Source organism: Alexandromys fortis, unplaced genomic scaffold, assembly GCF_014885135.2.
Source record: "Alexandromys fortis isolate MF-2015 unplaced genomic scaffold, M_Fortis_MF-2015_v1.1 scaffold_175, whole genome shotgun sequence".
NCBI lineage: Eukaryota > Metazoa > Chordata > Mammalia > Rodentia > Cricetidae > Alexandromys > Alexandromys fortis.
This window is the reverse complement of record NW_026068065.1, coordinates 1,790,483-1,818,287: the sequence shown is the minus strand read 5'-3', so window position 1 is coordinate 1,818,287 and position 27,805 is coordinate 1,790,483. Positions and strand designations below refer to the sequence as shown.

At 44.7% G+C, this 27,805-nt stretch overlaps 1 protein-coding gene across 3 annotated transcripts in view; it reads right to left on the bottom strand.

Annotated features, from left to right (window-relative positions):
- The window catches only part of Afg1l (AFG1 like ATPase), a 143,815-nt gene that overhangs the window by 35,205 nt on the left and 80,805 nt on the right, over positions 1 to 27,805 (bottom strand). For 2 of the 3 annotated variants that reach the window (XM_050120524.1, XM_050120526.1), the window contains one exon: positions 10,567 to 10,649. The exons of the other annotated variant lie outside the window; for it this stretch is intronic. In XM_050120524.1, the coding sequence (XP_049976481.1) occupies positions 10,567 to 10,649 (83 nt within the window). The remainder of the gene's footprint in view (positions 1 to 10,566; positions 10,650 to 27,805) is intronic. 3 annotated transcript variants of the gene reach the window in all.

Here is a 27,805-nt window from a genome sequence, read left to right as displayed (position 1 = left end):
TGTGGGAATCTGAATGTAACTGGCCCCTATAAGCCCATAGGGAGTGGCAATATTAGGAGGTGTGGCCTTATTGGAGTAGGTGTGGCCCTGTTGGTCACTGTTTGGGCAGGCTTTGAGGTCTCATGATCAAACTACATCTAGTTCAGACCACTTCCTGTGGCCTATGGGTCAAGATGTTAAGACTGACTTTCAGCTCCTTCTCCAGCACCATGTCTGCCTGCACACCAGCATGTTGGACCATGATAACAATGGCTGAAACCTCTGAAACTGTAAGCCAGCCACCGGTCTTCCTTTGTTAAAAGTTGTTGTGGTCATGGCGTCTCTTCACAGCCATAGAAACCCTAAGATAAGCCTCTGATAACTGGGTCCAACTCTTGCTCTCACGATTATGATAGCACCCTTTCCCCTCCCTCTACCATCCCTCATCCTCCTCAACACCACAATGTCTTCACAAAGAGGGGGAAGGGATCAGGAGTCACTGGCCTCTGTGGCCAGCGATTGTGATAAGGGCTTTTTCTGCCCTTCTTCTTGAGAGAGCTGGTTATGTTCTCTAAAGAAAGATGACTGGGAGAAAGCATTGTTACTGTAACTACTTGGAAAGATGCTGGGGAGGAAGTGTTGTTATGGCAACCACTTGGAAAGATGCTGGGGAATATGTCACAGGAAGAGGGCCTTGTGAATTTAAAGACTCACATCATTTTGAATCCATTCTCTCTGTTTCCTACTTGGGGCTCAAGATGTGAGCTCTTAGCTGCTCTTCCAGCCGCCATGTCTTTGCTCCAGCATCTTGAATCCTAACCCTCTGGAACTGGAAGCCCAAATTGATTTCTTCTCTAAGTTATCTTGGCTATGGTGTTTTACCACAGCAATAGAAAAGTAATACAATGTTCAGCATACTTGAGACTACCACAGTGTATACTCCAACCGGAAGCTGATCATGCACAAAAAAAAAAAAAAAAAAACCCACACTGTCAGCCGGGTGGTGGTGATACATGTCTTTAATCCCAGCACTCAGGAGGCAGGGACAGGCGGATCTCTGTGAATTAGAGGCCAGCCTGATCTACGAAAGCTAGTTTCAGAACAGGCTCCAAAGCTACAGAGAAACCCTGTCTTGGAAAACAGAAACAAACAAACAAACAAAAAACAAAACAAAAACAAACAAGCAAACAAAAAGACCATGCTGTCTATGGTCTTATTAGAAGTTTGCGGCTCTTTCCATTGCAATGACCAGAAAACAAGGGAATTGGGCAATGTTTGAAGAATGTTCTCTTCCTCTCTGGGAGGAAGCAGAAAGGAGCAGGAACCAAACACTCATGTAGGGTATAGCTCAGTGCTAGTAGCTGCCAAGTGTGCACAAGTCCCTGGTTTGATCCCCAGCTCTGCAAGGAAAAACGTACTCCCTTGAGACAGCTGGACTCTGGGTCCAGCAATTGCACATGGTACAATACACTAGGTCTTTGTGTAGACAGGATGCAGGAAAAGAAAATCTGTCCACAGCTAATCAAAAGTTGACACATAAAGAGCATTAGGGTCACTTCTGATGTGAGGCAAAGCCACTCTTCCAAAGCTGCCCCTCTCCCCTGAAGGCCAAGACAGCCAGAGCCCGGCACAGCCTCTTTTTTTCTGCTCTGCAACGCCCTGAAACCCGGCCATCTCGTGGCTCCGTCACCTTTGTTCCTCTCAGGAGCGGTGCTGAGGAGCACTTTCTGTTTTCTGTTGAGCGGGACCACAGCGTCTTTAAGTCAGAAAAGCCCTGGGATCAACCACTGTTCAGGTGCCAGGAAATCTGGCCCCCAACTCCGGCAGGAATCCTGAGTACAGTACCTGGATTAAAAGCCTGTTTGCTTTGGAAGGATGAGAATTGTGGTTTATCTTTTCCACATTAAATCAGTAAACAGAAAAGAAATTAATCAGTCATTCCAATTTTGGGGGGGGAAAAACCCTTACAGCTGAAATCAGGGCATTCAACATAAAAACTTAGCCTCAAGGAAACAGAACATGTCAAAATGAGCTTATTATTGCTGGATCATTTGAAATTCTCAACCAAAATTCCCAAACACTTGGAGGTTTTTGAAAGAGGGTCACGCATGAATTTAAATGGAAATTAATTTTTCCAAGAACCTCCCACTTCATTAGGATTGACTCAAGGGGACAGAATGCTAACCACACTTTGCGCCTTTGTCCCCTTTCAAAAATCAACAGCTTGTTAAGGTATCAACAAGTAGAATAGGGCTGGCTTTCCTCAGTGCCTGTCGCTCTGCGCTCTCTATGCCAGAGAGCCAAAGTTGATTTGACAGAGAAAGTTCTCCTTCCCTCTGGGGTTCTTTGCCAAGCTTTCCTGGCAGAGTCTCCGCACTCTCCCGATTCCTTGTGCATCCATGCTGTATGGCTCTTTGTCCTCACACCAAACCGAATCTGGGGCTGGAGGCAGGTCTAAAATTAAGTTGGTTTATACTTGCCTTAATATAAAACAGACTTGGTCGTATTTCAAATCCTGTAGGTGTGTTTTACATAACGGACTCGGTTGTTCACGTGGCTTTTTATCCTACTGTTTATCTTCTCGGTCACGCAAAGGCTTAATTGACTGCTCAAAGATCCATTTCAGGCCCCACATTCCCACCCTTCTCAGGCACCTGGTAGATAATTTCCCTGGCTCCATTAATCTTGACCTGTATATAATGCCGAAAGTGGGAGCTCCTCAAATTGCAGGGCTTCACCCTTCTCGTCTCCACAGAAAATGTCTACTGACTTTCTATGTTGTGTTTACCTGAAAGAAGTCAGCAGCCTACCATGCAGAACTGCAGCTTGATAAATGTTTTAAAGATTTCTTTTTGCATAATTTCAGAAAGGCAACCTGAAGAAAAGGTTTTAAAAAAACAATAAAGATAAAAGAGAAGTTGAATGATGAGGGAAAGTGGCAAGAGGGTTTTAAGAGCCTTTTAAAAAGTCCCCAGCAAGTAACTAAGGACCCGGGACTTCTGCCAGGTCAGTTTTTCTTGTCCTAGAGGCTGACTTTCAGTTCAGCCTGTGATCTGTTTGAAGATGAAATAACAAGCTGATAAGAATGCTAAGAAACCTGAGCTGGGCACGGTAGCTCACGCCTATGATCCCAGAATACAAGAGACTGAAGCAGGAGGATTGTGCAAATTCAAAGGCCGCCTGGGCCTCTGTAAGCAAGTTCCAAGCTGAGTGAGACCTTGTCATAAAAGCAGGGTGGGAGAAGATAATGTTAAGAACACTGAAAAATTGTATGCACGTGATCTGCTCACATGTTGTACGCCTACACAGTATAACTGGCAGCTGGATACTTTTGCCGGTGTGGTTAAGCAGCGAATGGCGGGCCAGATTTATTCTGTGACGACAAGCCGAAGTGTCCTGTGGTGTGAGGTGCCATCGCCACATGAGGTTCAACAGAGAAAGAAAGGAGATGTGCAGGACAGACGGGTATAACTGCTGGGGAGTCTGCACAAGAGGAACTGCCACACTGTACCCCTTGTTAGGGGGCACTTCAAATAGTTTCACACACTTGGTATTAATTTCTCATTCAGTAGCCCTTGAGTTAATGCACAATTAATTACTTAAGTATCCATCTGAATTATGTCGAATAGAACACTTCTATGATTTTAACAGCCAAAAACGTGAAAAACAATTTGGGTGGTTACGTCCTACAGGATATGAAGTAGGAAGCTGAAATGTGTAGCTAACATATGGCTATGTTTCCATTGTGGACGTGTGTATTTACGAGACGGCAGTGAAAGATGGGGTGCTATATCAACCGGACGATAAGATAATAACATCAATTCTAAACTGAAAGTCTAGGCTTCAGCTTAGAGGTGTTCGACATAAACTTTACACAAACGTCCCCAAAATAAAACAAAAAACAACCCCGGCATCTGAAATACTTCCGTTTCCATGCATTTTGGATAAGGGGATTCAGCCTGCCCAGGAACAGCTGCAAACTAACAAATCAGCTAGAAGAGATGAAATGGACAAACTCCTAAAAAGATACAGACCAAGCAACTGACCCAAGCAGGGGATGAAGGAGAGATGGGGTTCTTCCAAGTTGCTGTGAGGCCAGCATTATTCTGTCATGAAAACCAGACTGGAACATGTCCAGAGAAGAAAGCAACTACAAACATAAACGTCCCCGGTAAAGTACCGGCAAGCCTGTGTGTACCGCATAAAGAGGATTCTACGCTATGATGGTTCCTGTCTGGAGCTGAAGTGGCCCCCAGAGCACCCTCTCTTTCGCTGCTGTTAAACATGTGTTAAAGGCGTGGTTCCCAGCTCGTGGCATGACTGGGGGGTGGAGGATCCTTAGGGGGTGGGGTTTAGTAGAAGGCAGTTGGGTAAGAGGGTGCTCTCAGATAAGACATCAAGACACCAATACGCTTCCATTGTCCCCTACACTCACTTCTCTGCTTTCCTGCTGCGTGGCCCCACGGCACACAGGCCCCGAGGCAGCGGTGCCATCTACACTTGGATGGAAACCTGGGAAGCCGTGGGCTGAGATAGGAATCTCCTTCTGCTAAGTGCTTTGACTCAGACGTTCTGCTCAGGGATGGAAAACTGACAAGTCTGACAATATCTGCTCCAGAAATGCAAGGCTGATCTAAAATCTAGAAATCAATTAGTAGCATAAAGTGTGTTGCTATAGCAATGGATCCAAATCACACAATTTTCTTAGCAAAACAGAAGATACACTTCACAAAATCACAGAAACGCTCAGCAAACCAAGGAACAGAACACTGTGAACTGACAGCAGACATCTGTGAAAAACCCGGGGAGCGGTGTGACTAACAGTAAAAGTCATTTCCTTTAAGACCAGAAACAAGATAAGGCTCAGCGTCTCTCACTTCCTATACTGTAATAGAGCTCAGCTCTGTGAAGGAAATTAGATGAGAAAAAAAGACATCAAAAATGTCCCATCTGCAGAGGACGAAGCAAACTGGTTTTGTAGATACTGTCATCTTGTATTTAGAAAACTCTATGAACTCTCTAAGAAATTATTAAACCAGTTCAGCAAGGTCAATATGCAAAGATCTGTTGCATGTGATAGTAGTAATAAAGACACTGAAAATGAAATTGGGGGGATTCATTTATAGAGCATAAAAAGAATAAACTACTAACAAATGAATTTAACAAAACTGTAAAGCATATTGTATATTAGAAACCACAAAACACTATCGAAAGAGACTAAAGGCCAAAGCAAATGCACACTAGAAACTTGTCTAATTGGCAAGAAAAGGTGAGATCCAAACCACAACCACCAATGAATGCCTGGTACACAAACACCACGGCTGTGATTATGGGATTTGGTGAAAAGGTCCCAAGATGTCAGACCACTACATTCCGTGTTTCTGGCACAGCTCAGTTGTTTCTTTAGCCAGGATCCACACGATACTTCAGACAATCCGTGAGCTCAGAGGTAGAGCACATAAACGTCCATACAATACTATAGACAATCCGTGAGCTCAGAGGTAGAGCACATAAACGTCCATACAATACTATAGACAATCCGTGAGCTCAGAGGTAGAGCACATAAATGCCCCAGCTCTGCCACTTGTCCCTGTTCAGTTTGAAATCTCGGGGAGCTGGCTTGGTGGGTAAGAGGCAAGCCTGTGGGCCTGAGTTCAAATGCCTCACCCATGTAAGAGCCAGGGACACCGCTATGAGCCTGTAACCCAAGCACTACGGAGAGAGGAGGTGGAGACAGGAGGATTGCTGGAGCTTGTTGGCCAGATACTCTTTTGGAGATTGTACATTCCAGAAATTCTAACTCAAAAATAAGGCAGAAACTAACACCAATCTCTGGCCTAACAACTTTCACACTAACATACACACATGACAAGTACCTTATACATGCACACACATTACATTTAATATACAGTTGACAAGAAAATGAAAACAACTCTTCTCTTGAGGCCATAGCTGCTGTGCTGTGAACAGAGACCGTGACTTTGGGGAAGATCTGTTGTGTGAATAGGAAACACTCCATTCTGGATCCTTCCACAGACTTAATGGGGGCGGGGGGACCCACACTACTCAGTTCCTAAAAGCTAAAGTAAAACAAGCAGCAAATGCGAGACGGAGGTGACCTGAAACCTCTTCAGGAAACCAGTGGATCCTCTTGCTGCAAGAATGACAGTAATTAGCGAGGTGTGTGTGTGGGGGGGGGGGGGGGACAGCATCCCATGGGGCCCCTCCATAGCTGCGCCTCCTGCTGGAAAGATGTGCTCACTGCATATACAAAATGATACCATCTGCTACCAGCCCCAAAGAGCTCAGCTAAGGCAGATAAATGCTTGGGAAAGCATAAGACATGCCATGCTTGACAAGCTCCATGAAGTTCTAAATGAGTCAGTGGTCCGAGTGGTCACCCAGAGGCAAATGGAAAATCCAAAGCTTAATGGAGCTGTCCTCACACAGGGGTCCCTCTGATGCCTAGTCACCACATCCAGGGGGAAACTGCCTATGCCTGTCTGAGGATTAAAACTGCAGTTAAAAAGTATTGCAGAATGCAAAACTAGACAACGATGGGATGCTTTCACCCAGGTGGCACTGGACCACTGATGCCCGAATTCCGTGCCTGACAACCAACCTGCTAACACTGACGTCTCCAAGTGTGTCGTAGTGAGGTTGAAAACTACTCGAGAAAGTCAGTCTCTGGAATTTTCTCACAAAGGCCTGCGAGACAGTTCAAAGGATAAGGATAAGGTGCCGATGCACTAGCCTAAAGATACAAGTTTGGATCCTGACCTAGTGTAAAAGCATGTGAGGAAATGTATCTGAAATTCCAGCATTCCTACAGCAATGCAGCAGAGATTCCCGCATTCCTACAGCAATACAGCAGAGATTCCCGCATTCCTACAGCAATGCAGCAGAGATTCCAGCATTCCTACAGCAAAACTGCAGAGATTCCCGCATTCCTACAGCAATGCAGCAGAGCTGGGAGAGTCCACTCAAGGGGCAGCTTGCCTGGAGTGTGTAGCGCAGTGACAAACATGCCCCCCGACTCAAACAGAGCAGAAGGCAAGAACTGATAGCCGAGACTGATTCTGACCTCCACATGTGTGTTATGAAAGGAGCACACCTTCAGACACTAACACACACACACTCACACACTCACACACTCACACACACACCTCATACCCGAGATTTCTGACTCAATAGGACTAGTGAACAGGAAAAGTCTCTAAGAATCAGTTCTGAGGAAGCAGACAATATTCTGAATGGCAGACATTGCTCCATGGTTATTTGGAATAAAATCTCTGGTGACTCTTTGTTTTCTAGCTTGGGATATTTTTTTATTTTGTTTTCTTTGGAAACTTGAAGAAGAGAAGTGCCAAGCTACTGAATATTTCTAGTCTCAGTCCCACCACCCTGAATGCATCCATCTTGTCTGAATATTTCTACTTAACTAAGGATCACGGATGTGAGACTGATGGTAAGGAAATCCAGCAGTGGTTGGCTTCCTTGGGAGAAGGTAGGCTTCTGTTTTACAGGCAGCTGACTCTAGTAAAATCAATGAGACAGTACTCTGGACCCCATATTCAAAATCAGATCCCAGACTTTAGCTGGAGAGTACTAAAGAGAAACATATTTTAACAGGGTATAAGAACGGCACTGCCCACAAGTCGGTTACAAGGGGAGATGTAGCAAGTTTTCCTATAAATGTGAGAGAAGCTGGACCTGGGGGACATAGGCCTATCATCTCAAGAAGTTCAAGACCTGCTTGGTCTCAGAGGGAATCCAAGGCCAAGCCCAGCAACTGGGCGAGAGGCTCAGAACATAAAGAAAATGAGCCAGAGGGCTCACTCGGAGGCTGAGAGTATGCACTGTTCAGCGGAGGACCTGAACTGGGTACCCAGTGCCCATTTCAGGCAGATTAAAACTACCTGCAACTCCAGCCCCAGGGGAATCTGCTACCTCTGGCCTATGGCGTACCTGCATGCACACGCTGATACCCACTCCCAACAAAAACCCATACACATAATTTAAAATAATAAAAGTAAATATTTAAAAATCAATAATAAATAAAAAGTAAAATAACAGAGCTCGGGGTATAGTTTAGTGGTATAGTGCTTGCCCAGCATCTGGAGGGTCCTAGGTTCAGTCTTTCCTACCAGAAAAGAAAGACAAAAGAAATCTAATTAAAACAGACCTCAGGGTATTTTTCTCTTTTCCATGAAGGGCTCATTCAAGAGAATAAGGATATACCCCGAGCCTCCCATCCTGCCGTATCTCAGGGTTCCCTTGGACATTCCGGTTCCCTGGACTCTGGTACTGTTAGCATGAGGCTATGTTCTCCCACTGCATGTTTCAGGAATGGAACTGGCTTTCACTATGCTAGAATTGCCTTGCTTTGTGGGTAGACAAGATGGCTCAGAGGGTGAAGTGCTTCATCTAAAAGCTGGCGACCTGATTTTGATCCCCAGAGGAAAAAGAGAGCCGACTCACACAAACTACTTCTGACCTTCACACAGGTGCCATGAGATGCATGTGTAAACGCATGAAAGTGTATGTATAAACACACACACACATACACAAGGAAATAAACAGAAATGAGTTTAAAAATAAAATAAAATCACCAGGTTTTATCAGGAAGAGGAAAGTCACCACAAGAAACCCCACCAAGTCTGTGTCAGCATCATACAGAGACTTCATGATGCAGATGTGTGCCTGCATGTGTGTGCCTATATGCATGCATATGTGTGTGCATATGTGTGTTTGTGTGGTGTGTGTGCACATGTGTCTGTGTGTGTGTCCGTGTGCGTGTGTGTGTAAACCAGAAGTCAGTGTCTGGTGATTTCTTCAATCATTGCTCTTCTCCATGATGTTTGAGGCAGAGTCTCTCGCTGAGCCTAGAACTTTAGATCGACCGCACTGGCCAGTGAGCACAGAGAGCCTTGTCTCCACCTCCCTACTGCTGGGCTAATAGGTGAGGCTTGCTGCCTCATCCAGCTTTTCAGACCCAGGTCCTTCCTTGGTGAGCACAGTGAGCACTTGCTGACTGACCCAGACCCCAGCATGTTTTCTTCACTTAAGAAATTCCTCAGGAGCCTGGCGGTGGTGCATGCCTTTAATCAGAGGCAGGAGGCTCTCTGACAGTTCAAGCCTGGTCTACAAAGTAAATTCCCAGACAGCCAGAGCTGTTACTCAGAGAAGTCCAGTCTAACCCACCCCCACCCAAAAAAAAAAAAAAAANGAGGCAGGAGGCTCTCTGACAGTTCAAGCCTGGTCTACAAAGTAAATTCCCAGACAGCCAGAGCTGTTACTCAGAGAAGTCCAGTCTAACCCCACCCCCACCCAAAAAAAAAAAAAAAGAAAGAAAAGAAAAAGAAAAAGGAAGAAGGAAGGAAATTCCTCACTAAGAAATATTTTAATTATTCTGTATTAGTGTACTTTGACTAAAAACAGTAAATAAGAACTGCATCCTTTGAGAAAAGGAAATGACTATTTATTGACAATACCACATGTCTGAAACAACTAGAAATAGGTAAAAAGTCAGGGAAAGGTTATGAATGTCAGAAAAAAAAAGATAAAAGAAACTGGGAGGAAAACGTTCATATGAAAGCAGACAATGGTGTTGGGAGAATTGTTTTAGCTTGTAAAGTACTTTAAAGACTGAGTACTTAAGGGAGACAAGACACTGCTGTAACAATTGCAGGAATCTGGATGTAAGCCCCAACAGTCCCTTTGGTATGTTCTAAAGTATGCAATCTTAATTATGTGATTTTTCTGCCTAATTTCTGCTTCAAAAACAGTAAGTACTTCTGCTTACAAGGCGGCAAAGACAAGAAGTTTTCTCAACCTCTCATTCGCACGTTGTCATCAGGATTTAAATTACCAGAAACATGCATTTTACTTAAGTTACAATTAGGCCTCTGATGGTCCCCGAGATCCCACTCTGAGCCAAACACTGTCGTCAGATACCAAACAAGAGTTGCATCTAGAAAGCGCTCTCCTTCGCTGGGTTCTCACAAGTGACGTTTTCATACAGACGCTACTTGTTTTCTCTGCATTAACCGCATGTGCTGAGCACATCTATTACTATAAATTGCTCCTACTCAGGAGAATCTTAAAAGACACTCTGTTGTATTTGCATATGGGAGACATTTTTGCATTGGTTCTGCATAGGAGTCAGTCAACAACGATAAATACAGGCAGACTGTCGGACAAAATACAGCAACAATTTGGGGGGACAGAGAGGGAACACTCGTCAGAAGATGGCCACAAATAATTAATTCCTTTAGCACATGAAGATACTCTCTTAATCTCACAGCCTCTTTTGAGGGGACTCATTACTTCCTAACCATCTGTCATCTCCCCAAAACCTAATTAGGGTTTCACCCAATCACACATTCAAAACGATGCGAATAAGGATGGCCAAGGCCGTATAAAGAAGTTAACATCATAACATTTGTTTAAAACTTGTGAAATTCAGAATTAGTCTTTCCACTTCTAACAAAGTACTTACTTTCTTAGTCTTCTCCCACTAAATCATTAAATTTTAAGTCTGGAAAATTAAACACACACACACACACACACACAGAAAACACTTACAGGTAGTAGAGTTTTCCTGCAGGAGTGAGTTCCCTTTTCCGATAATCTATCCCAGAATCTAGCTGGACCGTATTGCAATATTCCTACAATACAGACACAGAAAACATCTTTTAAAACAAGGAATAGATTTGACAAGAACCAACTATGAGATAGAACCCATACCCAACACTGCTTAGGTAACCAAGAGCCAGAGACGAGATGGCCCAGGGACCTAGAGTAAAACCAAATACTGCTGGCCAATAATAATAATAATAATAGCAATAACAACAAAATGACTTCTAATGACATTCGACTATACTCCCAGATCAGGGTCTTATTCAGCCACCATCAGAGAGGCTTCCTCCTTCAGTAGATGGGACCAAATGCAGAGACCCACAGTCAGACATTATGGAGAGAAAGTCCTTGGAACACTCAGTCCTAAATGGGATGTCTCCATCAGATTCCTCCCCTCAGAGCCCAGGGAACCCAGCAGAAGAGGAGGCAGAAGGACAGAAAGAAGGTAAGAGCCCGGGGAGGAAACACCAAGAAAAGGGGAGGCCCTAAATCAACTAAGCAAAGCTCACATGAACTCACAGAGACCAAAACAGCAGCACAGGGCCTACAGGGGTCTGCACCAGCTCCTCTGCATATATATTACAGCTTCCAGGTTAGTGTTCTTATGGAACTCCTGAGTGTACGAATGAGTGGGTCTCTGATTCTTGTGCCTTCTTTGGGGCTTCTGCTCTCTCTGTTGGTTTGCCTTGTCCAACTTCAAAGTGATGGTTTTTGTTTTATCTTATACTTTATTTTGTTATGTTTTGTTGTTAAAAATAAAATGATAAATGCTTAGAGAAATGGCTCTGACAACCAACAAACAAAACAAACAAACAAAAACATGAAATGACTTGGAATTATAAGCTTTTTGCATATGTGTGTATAATATATAATTCCTGAGATGTTTCAATGAAGTTATATGAGCTTAGACCAAAAAAAAATTAACTCATGTAAGAGTCATAAAACTGCAGTTGCAATATTAAATATATACAAAGTTAATAAAATAATAATTTAATTTAAAATTAAGTTTTGTATTATGTTTTCCTGAAACTTTGCCAAAACTGTACTGTCAGTAAATTTCCCCAAGTACCTACATTTGAGTTTATGCTGAACTCTTTTTTTTTATTTTTATTTATTTATTAAATATTTCTGTCTCTTCCCCACCTCCGCCTCCCCTTTCCCTCCCCCTCCCCCAACCAAGTCCCCCTCCCTCGTCAGCCCAAAGAGCAATCAGGGCTCTCCGTCCCGTGGGAAGTCCAAGGAAAACCCTCCTCCGTCCAGGTCTCCCAGGTTTCGTAAGGTGAGCATCCAAACATATGCTGAACTCTTAAAATAGACAGTTTTCAGCCAGCTGGCATGGTGGTGTACACCTTTAATCCCAGCACTGGGGGATGGGGAGAGCAATACAGAGGCGGGGTGCGGCAACACAGTGGGGACGCAGGGTGGGGGCACAGAGGCAAGAGGATCTCTATGAGTGCAAGACTACCTTGATCTACAAAGCAAGTTCCAGGACAGTCAGAACTGTTATACAGACAAACCCCTGTCTCAAAAAACAAAACAAAACAAAACAAAAAAAACAGTAGGCAACTTCCATTACTCTGAAATAAGGTGAAAACTACCAGAAAGAACACTTCATGGATCTTCAATCCGGGAGCTGAGTCAGACATCTATAGTAACATTTAAAACCAAATGACCACACCCTTCATATCTAAACATTTGCCACTGCCCCAGTCCCTTAGATTCCTTCTACTCAGGGTATCTTAGCACCTTCTCCTACTCTAGATACCTCCTTTCAACCCAAATCATCCTGTATCTCTGACCCTTTCTTCATCCTAATAATCTCTTTCCGTCCTCCAGGCTGCAAATGTTCATGTAAGTCACACACACACACGCGCGCGTGCACACACACACACTGTCCAAATACCTTTTTACACAAGCCTATCACCTTGCAAAACCTACCTTTTGGGTAGGTTTTGTGGGATAGAGGGAACATACATGCATATATACGAACATACATAGTCATTGATCAGCAGGGCTTTTAGAATATGTCAAGATACATTTACAGAATGTCCTTTTAGTTTGTATTCAGAATAAAAATGCCTCTATAAAACTGATGTTGAAGAGTTGTGTCTTGGGAATGGAGAGATGGCTCAGTGGTTAAGAGCACTGGCAGCTCTTACAGAGGTCCTGAGTTCATTTCCCAGCAATCACATGGTGGTTCACAACCATCTACTGTGGGATCTGATGCCCTCTTCCGTCATACATGCAAATAGAGCACTCATATACAAAAATAAATCTTTTTTAAAAAATAAAGACAAGTTATATCTTTATAACTTTACTGTTTTTATTACAAAGAAGGCTAAGGAATAGCTCTGTGATACAGGGCTTGCCCAGCACGCAGGGGCTATAGTCAACCTCTAGTACCAGAAAAGAAAACAGAAAAACAGATGGAAATGCTGATAGGTACCAGCACCCTACATGACAATGGAGGGTGGCTAGAATGCTTCTTCAGGTACTCTGAAGTCCCAGGCGAGTATCCAACTGCCCATGGGCCACTGTGCCACAAGAAAACCTCACCTTCCCATAAAGGACCTGACAAGGTTCTGCAATCACGTGAAGACAACATGTCGGCCAGTCCCCAGTTACTCCAGTCACAGCCTCTCACCATGGTACCGAGGAAGCCAGATCAGCCAACAGTGGAGCCCGCAGGAATGAGAGGCTGTAAGAATGAACTGTTTAGGCCTGCACAATCTACAGACATTGACTGCTCACCAGTGACTCGCCAGAATGTAACATCTAAGCACACCTAGGCAGTAGCATCCTTCTTCCTTCTAAGGTTTACCGCTGTGTAAACACACAGGCCTGCTTCTGGGGTGGGGGTAGGGGGGCAGCGGAAGACTGCCCAGAGAGGCAGCAAGAATGTCCCTCCTCCCATGCTACAGCTGCTAAGGAGTGGGTAGGGCAGGGTGAGCCATGCCCTGGAGACTGAGGGGTTCTTCACGACAGAGGCCTTCTCAGGACACATAACTTCCAGTGCTAACACCAGGATAGTCTTGGTGATCTCTGACTTGTCACCTTAAGAGCACAGATCCAGAAAACCAGAGGGTAGGTGCATGAACATCATTAGGATTACATAGCTGCAGCTGTAAATTTGTTTCTCATGAATAAGCCGCACCAGCTGGACCTCTGGAGAAATCCATACAGCTGAGGCTCGGCAGAACTCATGTGCAGAACGGTCCCTGAACCCAACAAAGTCACGGCCTCTTGAACGCCTTCACAGTCACCCCGGGCTCAGCATCTCAGATCCTCTCCAGCCTCATTCTCAGAGTGGGAGCCTGAAACCCTGCACAGCAGAAAGGAGGGTAGCATTGCCCAAATGCACCTTCCCACTCTCTCCTGTTCAAAACAAAACCAGAAGCCATCCTCATACTGCTCACTGCTCGCCCAATCCCCTCTCTCCTCTACTTTGAATAATGTGGAAATCCTGTGGAGAGAGAGTTAGCCTCCCCTTTACCCTCCTGTGAGGGTGAGGAAGGCCTCAGTCACCAGCTCAAAGGAAGAAAATCCCCCAATCAAAGAGCCAGCATTCCTCTGTGTCCCTGAGAAGCCCATCCTGGACTGTGAGCGAGGGCAGTCCTGCATCTGCTCCCCCTACTGCAGAACCTGTCTACTCACTGCAATACATTTGCCAGGTTCCGCATCTCTCGTCAACCACAATTTATCCTAAGTGACCCAATATTCCTAATTTAGTCATAATTTCTTCTCTTTTCTCTCTTTTCCTTTCTTTAATTTTTTTCTATTAAAAATAAGGCTAATGGAAGTTATACAAGCTTCAGTTTCTCTTTCTGGGTAACTAACTTCTCAAACATGTGAGTGATTAAGCCGCAATAAATGATTGCATCTGTGCTTGCAGTAATCACCACCAAGGAACACCTAATCAGAGCTCAGAACTGTAACCAAAGCCCTGGGATGCGGGCTCTTAATTGTCTGCCAAAGACTAACTCCCAGTTTATATTTTTAGAGAAAAATAAACGTCAAATTTTCAGCCTGCTTGCACTTCCCCTGGCCTGCATTCTTCAAAGCGCTTTGCAAAGGGGTGAAGACTATACTATCTCCAAGTTGAGGATAAACCTAAAGGTTTCTAGGAAATCCCCCAGTCTCTGGGTACCTTCACAAGACCTGTGACCTCCCAACAGCACTGGGGGTCATGCATAAACACTGTACCAATCAGCCTCCAAGGGAAATTTATTTTCAAATACTCTGTGTATTTATGTACAAAGGACAAATACAATTAAATACTCTGAAAATGCAGTTAGGAAGATCTGGGGGAGAAATGGAGATGACATTCTGCAGACAACAGGAGTGAAAGGCCTCTGACTTTGGAGGAAAGATGTATGAATCCAGTCCCTGTCCTCAGCCGCTGACACTGTCCACAGATCTACTGTTGTATTTATAGCAACTCTGACTGTACCTGCAGGGAACAGTGCACCTCACAAAGTTACTTTCTTCGGCCTCTGCTTCTTCCCCGGTCTGAGGCTGGGGCCAGAGCTCCGGAATCTAGCACTTGCCCAGCATGTGCCAGGCGCTGGGTCCTTCCTCAGGACTGCGGTGACAGGCATTTCGTCTTTCCCAGTGTGACCAAAGGAACAACAGACCCAGTGGAGAAAACCTTTCTAAGCACAGCATATTAACCTCTAAAGAAAAGATTTGCCTATACTTCACATACATTTTATTTAATAATTAATAGCTTAGTGTAAAAAAGGAAGGAAGGAAAGGAGAGGAGAGAGAGGAAGGAAGGAAGGAAGGAAGGAAGGAAGGAAGGAAGGAAGGAAGGAAGGAAGGAAGGAAGGAAGGAAGGAAGGAAGGACAAAACAACAGCACAAGTTGAGTTTCTGTTACCGAGGTGACTGAGGGATGAAAGTTTGGTTGGTTTTGCCCATTAGAAGTAAAAAGAAAAATAAGTATTGTTCTTTAGAGGTCTGTGAAGAATGGTGTTGGGATTTTGATGGGGACTGTATTGAATCTGTAAATTGCTTTTGATAAGATTGCCAATTTTACCATGTAAATCCTACTGATCCATGAGCATGGAAGATCTTCCAATTTTCTGATCTCTTCCCCAATTTCTTTTTTCAGAGACTTAATATTCATATAGGTATTTGACTTGTTTGGTTAAAGTTACCCCAAGATATTTTATATTATTTGTGGCTGTTGTAAAGGGTGTTGTTTCTCTGATTTCTTTTTTTATTTTATTTATTATTGCACTTCTCCTGGCCTACATTCTTCAAAGCGCTTTCCAAAGGGGTGAAGACTAAAGGGTCTGGTTTCTAGGAAATCCCCCAATCTCTGTGACCTCCCAACAGCACTGGGGGTCATACACAATCTCTGTGACCTCCCAACAGCACTGGGGGTCATACACAAACATTGTACCAATCAACCTGTATTGTATTATGTATTCAGTGTTCTGCCTGCATGTATGCCTGCAGGCCAAAAGAGGGTATTATATTGCACTATAGATGGTTGTGAACCACCATGTGGGTACTGGGAATTGAACTCAGGACCTCTGGAAGAACAGCCAGTGCTCTTAACTGCTGAGCCATCTCTCCAGCCCCTCTTTAATTTCTTTCTCAGTCCATTTATCATTTCTATATAGAGGGGCTACTGATTTTTTTTTTAGTTAATCTTTTATCCAACCACATTACTGAAGGTGTTTATCAGCTAGCTGTAGGAGTTCCCTGGTAGAATTTTTTGGGTCACCTATAAATACTATTATATTCTGTAAATAGGTGAAGTTCAAATTTGTATACCCGTGATTTCCTTTTGTTGACTAATTGCTTTAGCTAGAACCTCAAATACTATATTGAATAGATACGGAGAGAGTGCACAGCCTTGTCTTGTTCCTAATTTCATTGTGATTGCTGTGAGTTTCTCTCCATTTAGTTTGATGTTGGTTGTCGGCTTGCTGTATACTGCTTTTATTATGTTTAGGTATGTTCCTTGTATCCCTGACCTCTCCAGAACCTTTATCAAGAAGACGTGTTGGATTTTGTCAAAGGCTTTTTCAGCATCTAATGAGATAATCATACGGTGTTTTTTTTTTTCTTTCAGTTTGTTTATATGGTGGATTCCACTGACAGACCTCACTGAATCTCTGTGGTGATTTCTTGGAAAATTGGGAATCATCTACTTCAAAACCCAGCAATACCACTCTTGGGCATATACCCAAAGGATGCTCAATCATACCACAAGGACATTTGCTCAACTATGTTCATAGCAGCATTATTCGTAATAGCCAGAACCTGGAAACAATCTAGATGCCCCTCAACCAAAGAATGGATAAAGAAAATGTAGTACATGTACACAATGGAGTATTGCTCAGCAGAAAAAAAAAAAACACGACACCATGAAATTTGCAGGCAAATAAATGGAACTAGAAAAAAACATCCTGAGTGAGATAAGCCAGGCGCAGAAAAACAAACATGGTATGTTCTCACTCACAAGTGGATACTAGATGTAAAGCAAAGGATACCTAGGCTGCAATCCACAGCCCAAGAGAAGCCAGGTAACAAGGAGGATACCAAGAGGGATGGATGGATCTACCTGGGAAGAAGAAAAGATGGGATTTCCAGGGTAAAGTGGGGGTAGGGACGGGGCATAGAGGTGAGAAAACGGAGGGATGGGAACATGAGGGATGGTCGAGTTGGGGGCATAATGGAGAGGGAAAGTAATGAAAGAGATATCTTTATAGAGGGAACCCTTATGGGGTTAGGAAGAAACCCGGTGTCAGGGAAGCTCCCAGGAACCCCCAAGGATGACCCCAGCTAAGACTCCCAGCAATAGTGGAGAGGGTGCCTGAACTGTCTTCCATTATAATCAGACTGGTGATTGCCCTGTCACCATAGAGCCTTCATCCAGTAACTGATGGAAGCAGATGCAGAGATCCACAGCCAAGTACTGGGCTGAGTTCTAGGAGCTCAGTTGAAGAGAGGGAGGAGGGATTATATGAGCAAGGTGAGTCAAGAGCATGACAGGGAAACCCAAATAGACAGCTGACCGGGGTTTGTGGGAGCTCGTGGACTCTGAACCAACAGCTGGGAGCCAGCAAAGGACTGACCTAGGCCCTCTGCATCTAGATGGCCGTTATATAGCTTGGTCTGTTTGCGGGGCCCCTAGCAGTGGTTTCCAGGCAGTACATCCTGCTCATCATCCTGTTTCTAGCTCCCATGTTGCTGGGGTCACAAAGCACAGTTATGTAGGTACCAAAGATCCCAGCTCAGGTCTTCTGACTTGCACTCTTATCTACTGAGCCATTTCTCCATCAACAATGATCAAAACCTTAAATACATAAACTTCTGTACAGTTTAGCTTTTGCCATTAAGATGTCATACAAAAGCCAGGCGGTGGTGGCGTACACCTTTAGTCCCAGCTCTTAGGAGGCAGAGGCAGGCGGATCTCTGTGAGTTCGAGACCAGCCTGGTCTACAAGGGCTAGTTTCAGGACAGGCTCCAAAGCTACAGAGAAACCCTGTCTTGAAAAAAACCAGAGAGAGAGAAAGAGAGAGAGAGAGAGAGAGAGAGAGAGAGAGAGATATCATACAAACACATAAAGCACAAACATCTCCATCTAAACGGAGTATCACTAGAACTTCTGGAGTCCCAGCATCCCTTTCTACCTCCCCAAAGGCAGCCGTAACCCTGACTCCAGCACCATAGAAGCTGGCCTGATGTGGGAGCTTTCTGTATGGAACCACACAGAACATACTCCTTCATATGGGCTTCCTTTATGCTTGTGATGTTTGTTCCTTTAGGTTATGTGGTAGTTTGTTATGGTAGAGTGACTTACCTGTTGCTCTGTCCTACTCTGTGAGTCTGCCCTGGCAGATTCACGCTAGTGCAGCCTTACTTATTTATTTGTTTATTGTCTGTCTGGTTTGGTTTACTTTCTGGTTTCTGAAGAGGGTCTCCCGCAGCCCAGGCTGAGTCACTATGTAATGATGATGATTGTGGGTCCTGATCCCCCTGCCTCCACCTCCCAAGGCTGGGCTTATAGGCACGCACCACTGAGCACAGCTTGCTCCACTGTTGATGGACAGCTGAGGCTTCCAGTTATTTATCTTTTACCAATAACGTAGCAACAAACATTCTCGCATGTGGTTCCTGCTGCGGTGTGTCTGCCCTCTTCTTGTTGAATATCCCCACAGCAGCGGCTGTTTGACCACATAGCAAGAACATGCTTCACTTCCACGGACACTAGCAGCTTTCCAGGGTGGCTCTCCTGATCCACACACACCAGGAGTATGTGAACACCTCTAGTTATCTGTTGTTGCTCTGTAGAATTACAATTAAATCTGTCTGTCTGTCTATTTCAGAATCCCATTAAGTAGCATGGGACTGCCCTGAACTCATTACTTAGCCCACACTGGCTCAAATTAGTGATCCACCTGTCTCAGCTTCCTAAGTGCTAGGATTACAAGCATGTACTACCACTGGCTTACCACTGATTTGGTGCATGTGTGAATGTGTCTGTGCACACGTATGCACATGTGTTGGTATACATGAGTGTACAAGTGTCAGGGTATGAGGTTTATGTTTGGTGTCTTCCTTGATCACTCTCCACTTCACTTTCCGAGGCAGGCAGGCCCTCTTGCTGAGCCCAGAGCTTGCCAACTGGGGTTAGTGTTGTTAACCAGTTTTGCCCAGGGGCTGTAAGGGCTGGGATGCTGGCAGACATCACACCTGGCATTTATAAGGCTTCTGGGCATTCAAACTCAGGCCCCCACATTTATCCACTGTGCCAGCTTCCCAGCTCCTCACAGCTGAGTTTTAAATGTGGACACTGCTTCCTTGGACGTGCTCTCATGCGTGTAAATTTTGGGACTGACTTTTCAGGATGTGCTAAAGATGTTCCTTATATTTCATAGATGGGCCGCGCTGTTTTATATTACAAAATGTGTAGCTGCAGCTTAACATGTCCCACCCAAGTCAATACTACTTCAGATCTACATTAATAAACAGGAAGGAGCTGGGCCCACAAGGCACTTCCCAGGTACTGGACAGTCACCTGCGGTGGGGAGCCTTGGTTCCGATGGTCTGGGATGCTCAGCTATTTGCCTCAAGGTGCCCACCATGTTCTTCTCCTCCCAACCATGGGCACATTTTTCAATTCACTAAATTCACTTCCTCTGGCAATTATTTAGCCGTGTGATTTTTCTATCCACTTATCTTTTTGATTTTTTAAAGCAATCTTTTTTTTTAAATTTTATATACCAATCCCAGTTCCCTCTTCCTCTCCTTTTTCCGCTTTCCCTACCTTCCCCTCAGCCCCTACCCCCATCTACTCCTCAGGGAGGGTGAGGCCTCCCATAGGGAGTCAATAAAGTCTGTCGCATCACTTGAGGCAGAACCAAGGCCCTGTGCCCTCTATTGAGGCAGAGCAAAGTATCCCTCCATAGGGAATGGGCTCCAGAGGAGCCAGTTCATGCACTAGGGATAAATATGGGTTCCACCGCCAGTGGCCCCACAGACTGCCCAAGCCACACAACTGGAACATACACTTTTCAGTAGTAACTCTGAATGCTAATGATCTAAATTCTCTGAAACAACAGACATAGGCCAGCAGGTTAGACTGAGAAAGCAGGATCCATCTATTCTCTGCCTCACCAAAGGTGGACACTACCTTAGTGTAAAATGACGGGACATGGTATTCTAGGCAGACGGAGCTGGGACATGAGCAGGCATCGCCAATAATGCCTGGGAAAACAAGCCCAAACCAAAGCTGATCAAAAAAGAGGTTTTTCAAAAATCACTTCTGACTGAGGAGCAAGAAGACATTACAATTCTAAGCAAACACACACCAAACACCAGTGTACCCAGCTGCACAAAACAAATTCTACAAGATATAAAGTCCCAGGTTACTCCAACACGGCAATAGTGGGTCATTTCTGTACTCTATTGTCACCAACAGATGAGCCGTCCAAACAAACAAACGGAGACATTGCTGTTAGAGGACAGCATCGGTCTAAAGGACCTGACAGACATCTATAAAGTAGTCCAGCCTAACACTGCAAACGCAGACTCCTCAGGAGCCCACGAAACATTCTCTAACGTAGGTCATATATTAGAACACCAGCCTCAACACACATGGGAAGATGGAAATGATTTCCTGGAGCTGCAGTCATGGGGCACATTCGATACGAAAGTGGAAGGGAATCGTGGAGCCGAGGAGGGAGGTGAGGCGGTGGAGGCACAGAGAGCACAGCAGGGAGAGCCAACCAAGACCAGTGATGTAGGAGGAAGCCACAAGAAACCATATACTCGGAAATCTTCAGAGCCACAAGTGGTTTGGATGCAGGTGTCCTGCGTGAGTAGACAGAGCTGTGGCCAGAAGCCACAGGCTATCAAGTCCCAGTCCCAGTGCCGGGGGACGGTACGAGTGAACATCGCCATTGCTGTTGGTTGTCCACCAGAATTAGAAGGCAGCCCTCCCCTCTCCTCTGCATAGCTCCTTATTTTCATATAAGTAAGCCTAGTGAAATCCAGTGAGATAGCAAAAAAAAAAAATTTTTAATTTAAATTTAAAAAAATTAAAACTTAAAAGGGACATGAAAGTAGAAGAGGAGCTGAGAGGAGAGACTCAGTGGGAGTCAGAGAGAAAGGCAGAAAAAGAGAAGATCGAAACACAGTATGTTCGTGTCTGAGAATGTCACGATGAAACTCATTATGGATAATTAATATGTATTCATTGAAAAGGAGGTGAAGAAATGGAGCGGAGGAATTCAGGCCAGCACTGTGAAGAGCCAGCCCAAGAGAGGAGCCACAGGTGTTGCAAACGTCAGGGCCTTCAAGGTGGGCTGTGTTAGCTTGTTTTATCCCAAATCATAACTGGGTGTGCCCTGGATGCTGGACTGGAAAGACTGGCTTTGCCACCTGCCCCACTGAGTTTGGTCTTGCCTTGGTCCCATCTTTTCTTGTTGTCCTTCAGTTCCTTCCTTCTGGGTTGGGGATCTTTGCTCTGTGCTGTTATTGTTTGGGAATATGTAACTTGTAGTTTTGATTTGGCAAGGAAGGACTCACAGATAGGAGACTGCCTCCAGTCTCAGAAAAGATTTGAACTTTGAACAATGTCAGATCTCTTAAGACTGTGGGGACTTTTGAAATCAGATTGAAGGCACTGTGCACTATGACAGGGCTTTGCCCCCCCTCATGTGGGGTGCAGTGTCTCCTTCAGACTTATGCGTTGGGTGCTTAGTACCCAGCCTGCAGCAGATTTCTGAAGGCAGTGGAACCTTAAGAAAGTGGGGTCTCTAGGGATGGTCTTTTGAAAGTTGTACCTGTCCCTGGTTCAAGCCTTGTTTACCGTCAGGACTTCCTGGCCAAGATGAACCAAAATCCCTCTAAAACCGTAAGCCTAAATGAGCACTTCCTCCCTTAAGTTACTTCCGTCAGACATCTGGTCACAGTACCTGCGTTGGACTTCCTCCTGTTCACGTTTGTATAGAACAGCATAAAAAGCATCATTCTCCTATGTGACAGCAAAGAACATGAACGCATCTGGCTGTGGAGAACTATATGAATGAATAAAGGCATGGCATGGAGGAGCAATGCATCTCAAAGCCAGAGCAGCCCAATTAAAGAGCTCAATACAGCCACTAGGGAAAAGACATACAGAGGGGGTAGATGACCCGAGCAATGAGCTACTGGAAAGTACAGAAAGGGATTTCAAACTCAGACTTTAGGAGCCAAGGCTATAGAGCTGCGTTGTGAGTGCCACTAAACTGTTCAAGCGTCCGTTCTCCTGAAACAACAGATTTTTAGATATGTCACTAAAAACGTTTTCAAAGTAGCCAAGCCTCCATTCTCTCTTAAAGGTCAATCCATCAAAGCCTGAGGGGAGGGCTTGGTGGCGTTTGCATTTAATCCCAGCACTCAGGAAGCAGAGGCAAGCAGATCTCTCTCTGAGTTCAAAGCTAGCCTGATCCTGATCCACGTAGGACTTTCAGGCCCGCCAGAGCTACAAGGTGAGACCCTGCCTATCTTTTAAAAAAAATAAAAAGGTTCTGAGGCTGATGGGGGCTGATGAGAGAGCTGATCAAACCCCATGTGTAGCACTGAAGCCTTGCGAAAACAGAAGGTGAGTCTTTCTCTATTGTCAGAACTCTAAAGTGGGACATGCACTTCAGAGACACCATCACTGTCACCATCTACAGAGGTAGAAAAGCATCAGCCCGGAGTAGTTCCGTTGTCTACTATGTCAGCCTGCAGTGGCTCTGTCATCTACTATGTCAGCCAGGAGTGGCTCTGTTATCTACTAGCTCAGCCTAGAGCAGCTCTGTCATATACTACATCAGCCCGGAGTGGGCTCTGTCGTCTCCTACATCAGCCTGGAGTGTCTCTGTCATCCACTATGTCAACCCGTAGTGGCTCTGTCATCTACTACCTCAGCCTAGAGCAGCTCTGTCTTCTACTATGTCAGTTTGGAATGGCTCTACATCAGCCTAGAGTGGCTCTGTCGTCTACTACATCAGTCTGGAACAAGTCTGTCATCGACTAAGTCAACCTGGAAGAAGTCTGTCATCGATTAGTCATCCTGGAGCAGCTCAGTCATCTACATCAGCCTGGTACAAGTCTATCATCTACTCGAGGTCTTGTTTGGAATGTTAACGATTTACCTTGTCTTTCTTCTATCTTAGATAAACTGACCTCTTATTTAATCCTGGGGGAAAAGGGCTGGAGAGATGGCTCAGCAGTTAGAAGCACTTGCTGCTCTTGTAAAGGCCCCAAATTTGGTTGCCATCACCTACATGGAAGCCCACACCTTCATCCCATTCCAGCAGACAGCTTCTGACCTCTGAGGACATGTAATGCATGTGGTGCACTTAAATCCATGCAAGCAAAACCACATACACAAAAAGATCAAAAGAAATAAGTTTTAAAAATATTTGGACTCATAAAATACAGTTTTCATCATCTTTAAAATACAGCGAGAAACTATAAAAAACCTAAACCATCTATTTAAGACTTTGAGTGCCATTTAAGACCATGCAGTTTCCTGGGCCAAGTTGATGACCCAATCAGAAGTGATAAAATGCTGTCCTTACATTGCTATGATCTTACACTGGGCAACTGGTTGATTAGTTGATTGTGTTAGTAATTTGGGTGAATATGAAGTCATAAATCAGTGACATTTCCTTTTTATAAGAATATTTTGTTTTTATTTGTAAAATTAGCTTAGAAAGTAACAGGTTTCTAAATGATATCTTCATATACATTTCATTTTGTTTGTTTCTTTCTTCATTAGAGTTTAATCCCCAATGTGGGGTATTAAAAGATGGGAAATTAATTCACTAATATCTAGAGGTGGGGCTTTTGGCAGGTGATTGTGACTAGAACTAGAGCATTATCACCAGAGTTGAGCTCCCATGACAGAATACTGAGATCAAAAGACACACACACGCAGCATACACATACATGCACCATTTATCATATATGCAAGCATGCTACCCATCTCTTGCTATGCAATACCCACACTACCTCAGAATCTACCAACCAAGACCATCACCAAATGTTGCCCACAGACCTAGGTCCAGAATAATGAACCAAAACAAAACTCTTCTTCAATATGGAAACAGTCTTTCAGGGCTGGAGAGATGGCTCAGAGGTTGAGAGCACTGGTTGCTCTTCCAGAGGACCTGGGTTCAATTCCCAGCACCCACATAGCAGATCACAACTGTCTGTTAATTCTAGCTTCAGGGGACTGAACACCCTCATACATGTACACATGCAGACAAAACACCAGTGCACATAAAATAAAAATAAATTAATAAGTTGTTAAAAAATGGCATTAGATCTTTGACTATAAGGCTCACATATAGCTGGGTGGTGGTGGTGGTGCACACCTTTAACCCAAGCACTTGGGAGGCAAAGGCAGGCAGATCTCTGAGTTTGAGGCCACCCTGGTCTAGAGTGAGTTCCAGGACAGTCAAAGATACACAGAGAACCCCTGAAACCCTGTCTCAAAAAGGGGAGGGGGCTGCTCATTCCTATACACTTGATTAAAAAGAGCTTGTGGTAAATTCTGAACTCAGGTTCTTCTTTCTCCTCATTTCATTTGTTCAGTTTTCTCTGTCATTGCTCATTAGCACTTCTACCTGAAGATGGAAGAGGCCATTTCAGTCAGTCAATAGTTACTCCTACTGAAAGAGACGGAGAAGTAATTCTAAGCTATTGGCTAAAACAAGTCTTGCCTCTCGCCCTATTCAGCTCACCATGTGACGACCACAGCTAGATGACTAAGGCAGGCTACACATCCACACAACAAAGATAAAGAATAACTGATAGATAAAACATTGCAAACTAATCAATTCTACCCAGAGGCTATAACATACAAAATACACAAATATGATGAGCCCACACACACATACTCTACGCAGCATGGTTTGATGGAAGGAACTCTCATTAAAGAACAGGAAATCTAGATTCTAATCCCGGTTCTGCAACTAGCTGTGCAATCTTAAGGAAAGCGACAGCGGATATATATTCAGTTGGCCATAGTCCAAAATGAGGTTCTGAGACAAGTGTTTCCAAAGTTCCTTCAAACTCTGAAACCCTGTGAACACACACGGGCAAGGCAGTTTTCTGTACCAGTCCTCATTAGCAGAGACCCAATCAACGTCTGCGCTCACTGCCCAAGGCTATCCCAGTGCTACCCCAGATACTGTAGTTTGGTCTTTCGGAGCAATCCCCAAATCACAGTATACTTGGCACGAATGCCTCCCTCAGCAGTGGGTCTTCCAGATGCAATTAGGAGTTCCCATGCTCAATGGGCTCTTAAGCCCATGGTTACAACCCACAATTCTGTTCATTGCTGCTGCCCCCTCAAAGAGAGCTGCTCCATGTGCCTTGTTCTGTATTTCTCGGCTCTCTCTATTCCTGACTTACTTAGCTCTAGGTCAACTAATTTCTCACACATACACTCCAATTATTTTTAGCTCCCCTGCCCATCTTCCCTTCTCCCTTTAAGTCTTACCAGTTTTCATAGAGAAATCTTCTCTTCATTCCAACTGGAGAGACAGCCCAGACTGAGGGCTGCGTGAACTGACAAAGAGAAAACGAAAAGTAGGAAGCAGTGTGGACTGCCCCTCTGCAGTCCGTAAACACACAACTCCATTCTGTCACTGCAGTGTGTAAACACACAACTCCATTCTGTCCCTCTGCGGTCCGTAAACACACAACTCTATCCTGTCACTGCAGTGTATAAACACACAACTCCATTCTGTCACTGCAGTCAGTAAACACACAACTCCGTCCTGTCACTGCAGTGTATAAACACACAACTTCATGCAGAGTTGGCTTGGTTCCTGTGCCTGCCACATATACGTCCTCCATAATCACCAGCATTAAAGAGGGTGGGAAACTTTTAAAATTGTATTTACTGTGCTGTATTTAAGCCATTGGTAGCAGTGTTGCCCCTGACCAGTTAATCAATTCCTACTCTCTCTGTAGTACAGTACAGTATTTTCCTAGATTATAGTTACTTGTTGGTATTTTTTTGTGCTATAACATCCTAATTTCCTTAATGGCAGGATTTATATACCAGCAATATTGGCATCTCAGGTGACTAACAACTAATAGATGCATGTTGACATCAAATATTTCTGTTTTTCATGAGGTACATTATTTGCTATGTGGGGCTCTTAGGCTTCAGTGGAGTGGCCAGCCTAGGACTTAAATACCACATTTAGAACCCTTTCAGAAAAGAAATACAACACAGAAAAAAAAATTACAGTAAACTTCTAAACTTTTTTTTTTCAAGACAGGGTTTCTTTGTGTAACAGACCAAGCTGTCCTGGAACTCTTTCTGTAGACCAGGCTGGCCTAGAACTCACAGAGATCTGCCTGAGGTGGTGGGCATGTATGCCTTATTACAATAAGAAAATGTGTAGTGAACAGTTCAAAGTAATAGAGAAACCAATGGTTCATGCGATATGGAAAGATCCAGAAAAGAAGACCTGATTATGGTGAGGAGTGGGCAGACACTGGAGGCCTGCTTGCCACCTCGATCCATGGTGACGGTGGGAGTAGTAGACTGAGGGCCAGATCTGCTTGCCACCTGGTACCCTAACGATGATGTCTGGGCCAGGCTGCTGCCAAGCACTATACAAGATCCCTGGTCCTATAGCAACCATGGTCTGTGTTGGAGTCTGTGACCCAGCTTGCCACTAGGGCTGATATAGAAGTCGGGGAGCTGCACCAGATACTGCAACCTGGTTGGAGACATGGGTGGACTGTACTGCCACCTGGGGTCATGGTATCATCTGGGCCTAGGTTACTGCTAAGGGCCATGTTAGGGCCCTTGGCCCTATAGCAGCCAGGCTCTGGATTGACATATGCCCTCAAGCGCCATGAGGATGCCCAGGATCAGATCAATCACCTGAGTCCAGGTTGGTGTCTAAGGACCAGGAAGCATGGAGATCTGAGTGGCCTGCGCTGCTATACAAGGTCATAGTTACTATCCAGGCCCACAGCCAGGCCTTGGGTTGACCCACCCTCTCATCTACCCTATCTAGGACCAACTGGAACTGGTGAAGAGACTGGTCTTGTGGAACGATACCAGCAAGATCTCCAAGACCAGCGGCAGTCACAGGGTATCCAGAGGAGTTCTGGTTAGGATGCGGTGAGGATGGTGGACCAGAAAGCAGAGGCCTTGAGCCAGACCTGTGAGTCACTGCAATGAACATTTGTCAGTAAAACTGATGGGACAAAGAGGTATTCTATAGGGCACACTGAAGCCCCATTGCCACCAGGATGGATGAAGAGGTTTGGAGAAGCAGAAAAGGAGAAGCAAAGAGATTCTTCTGTTGCTGTAGATTTTGTTTGGTTTTTGTTATGGGTTGTTTTGTTTTGTGCTTTTATTTGCTTGAGTGCTTACTTTGATTTGTTTCCTTATGGGGGGTGTGGCAGGGATGAAGGGAGGACAGGGCACTGGGTGGTGAATGGAATTAGGATGCCTGATGTGAAACTCCCAATGAGTCAATAAATAAGTTATTAAAGAAAAAACACCTGGGCTGGAGAGATGGCTCAGAGGTTAAGAGCGTTGCCTGCTCTTCCAAAGGTCCTGAGTTCAATTCCCAGCAACCACATGGTGGCTCACAACCATCTGTAATGGGGTCTGGTGCCCTCTTCTGGCCTGCAGGCATACACACAGACAGAAT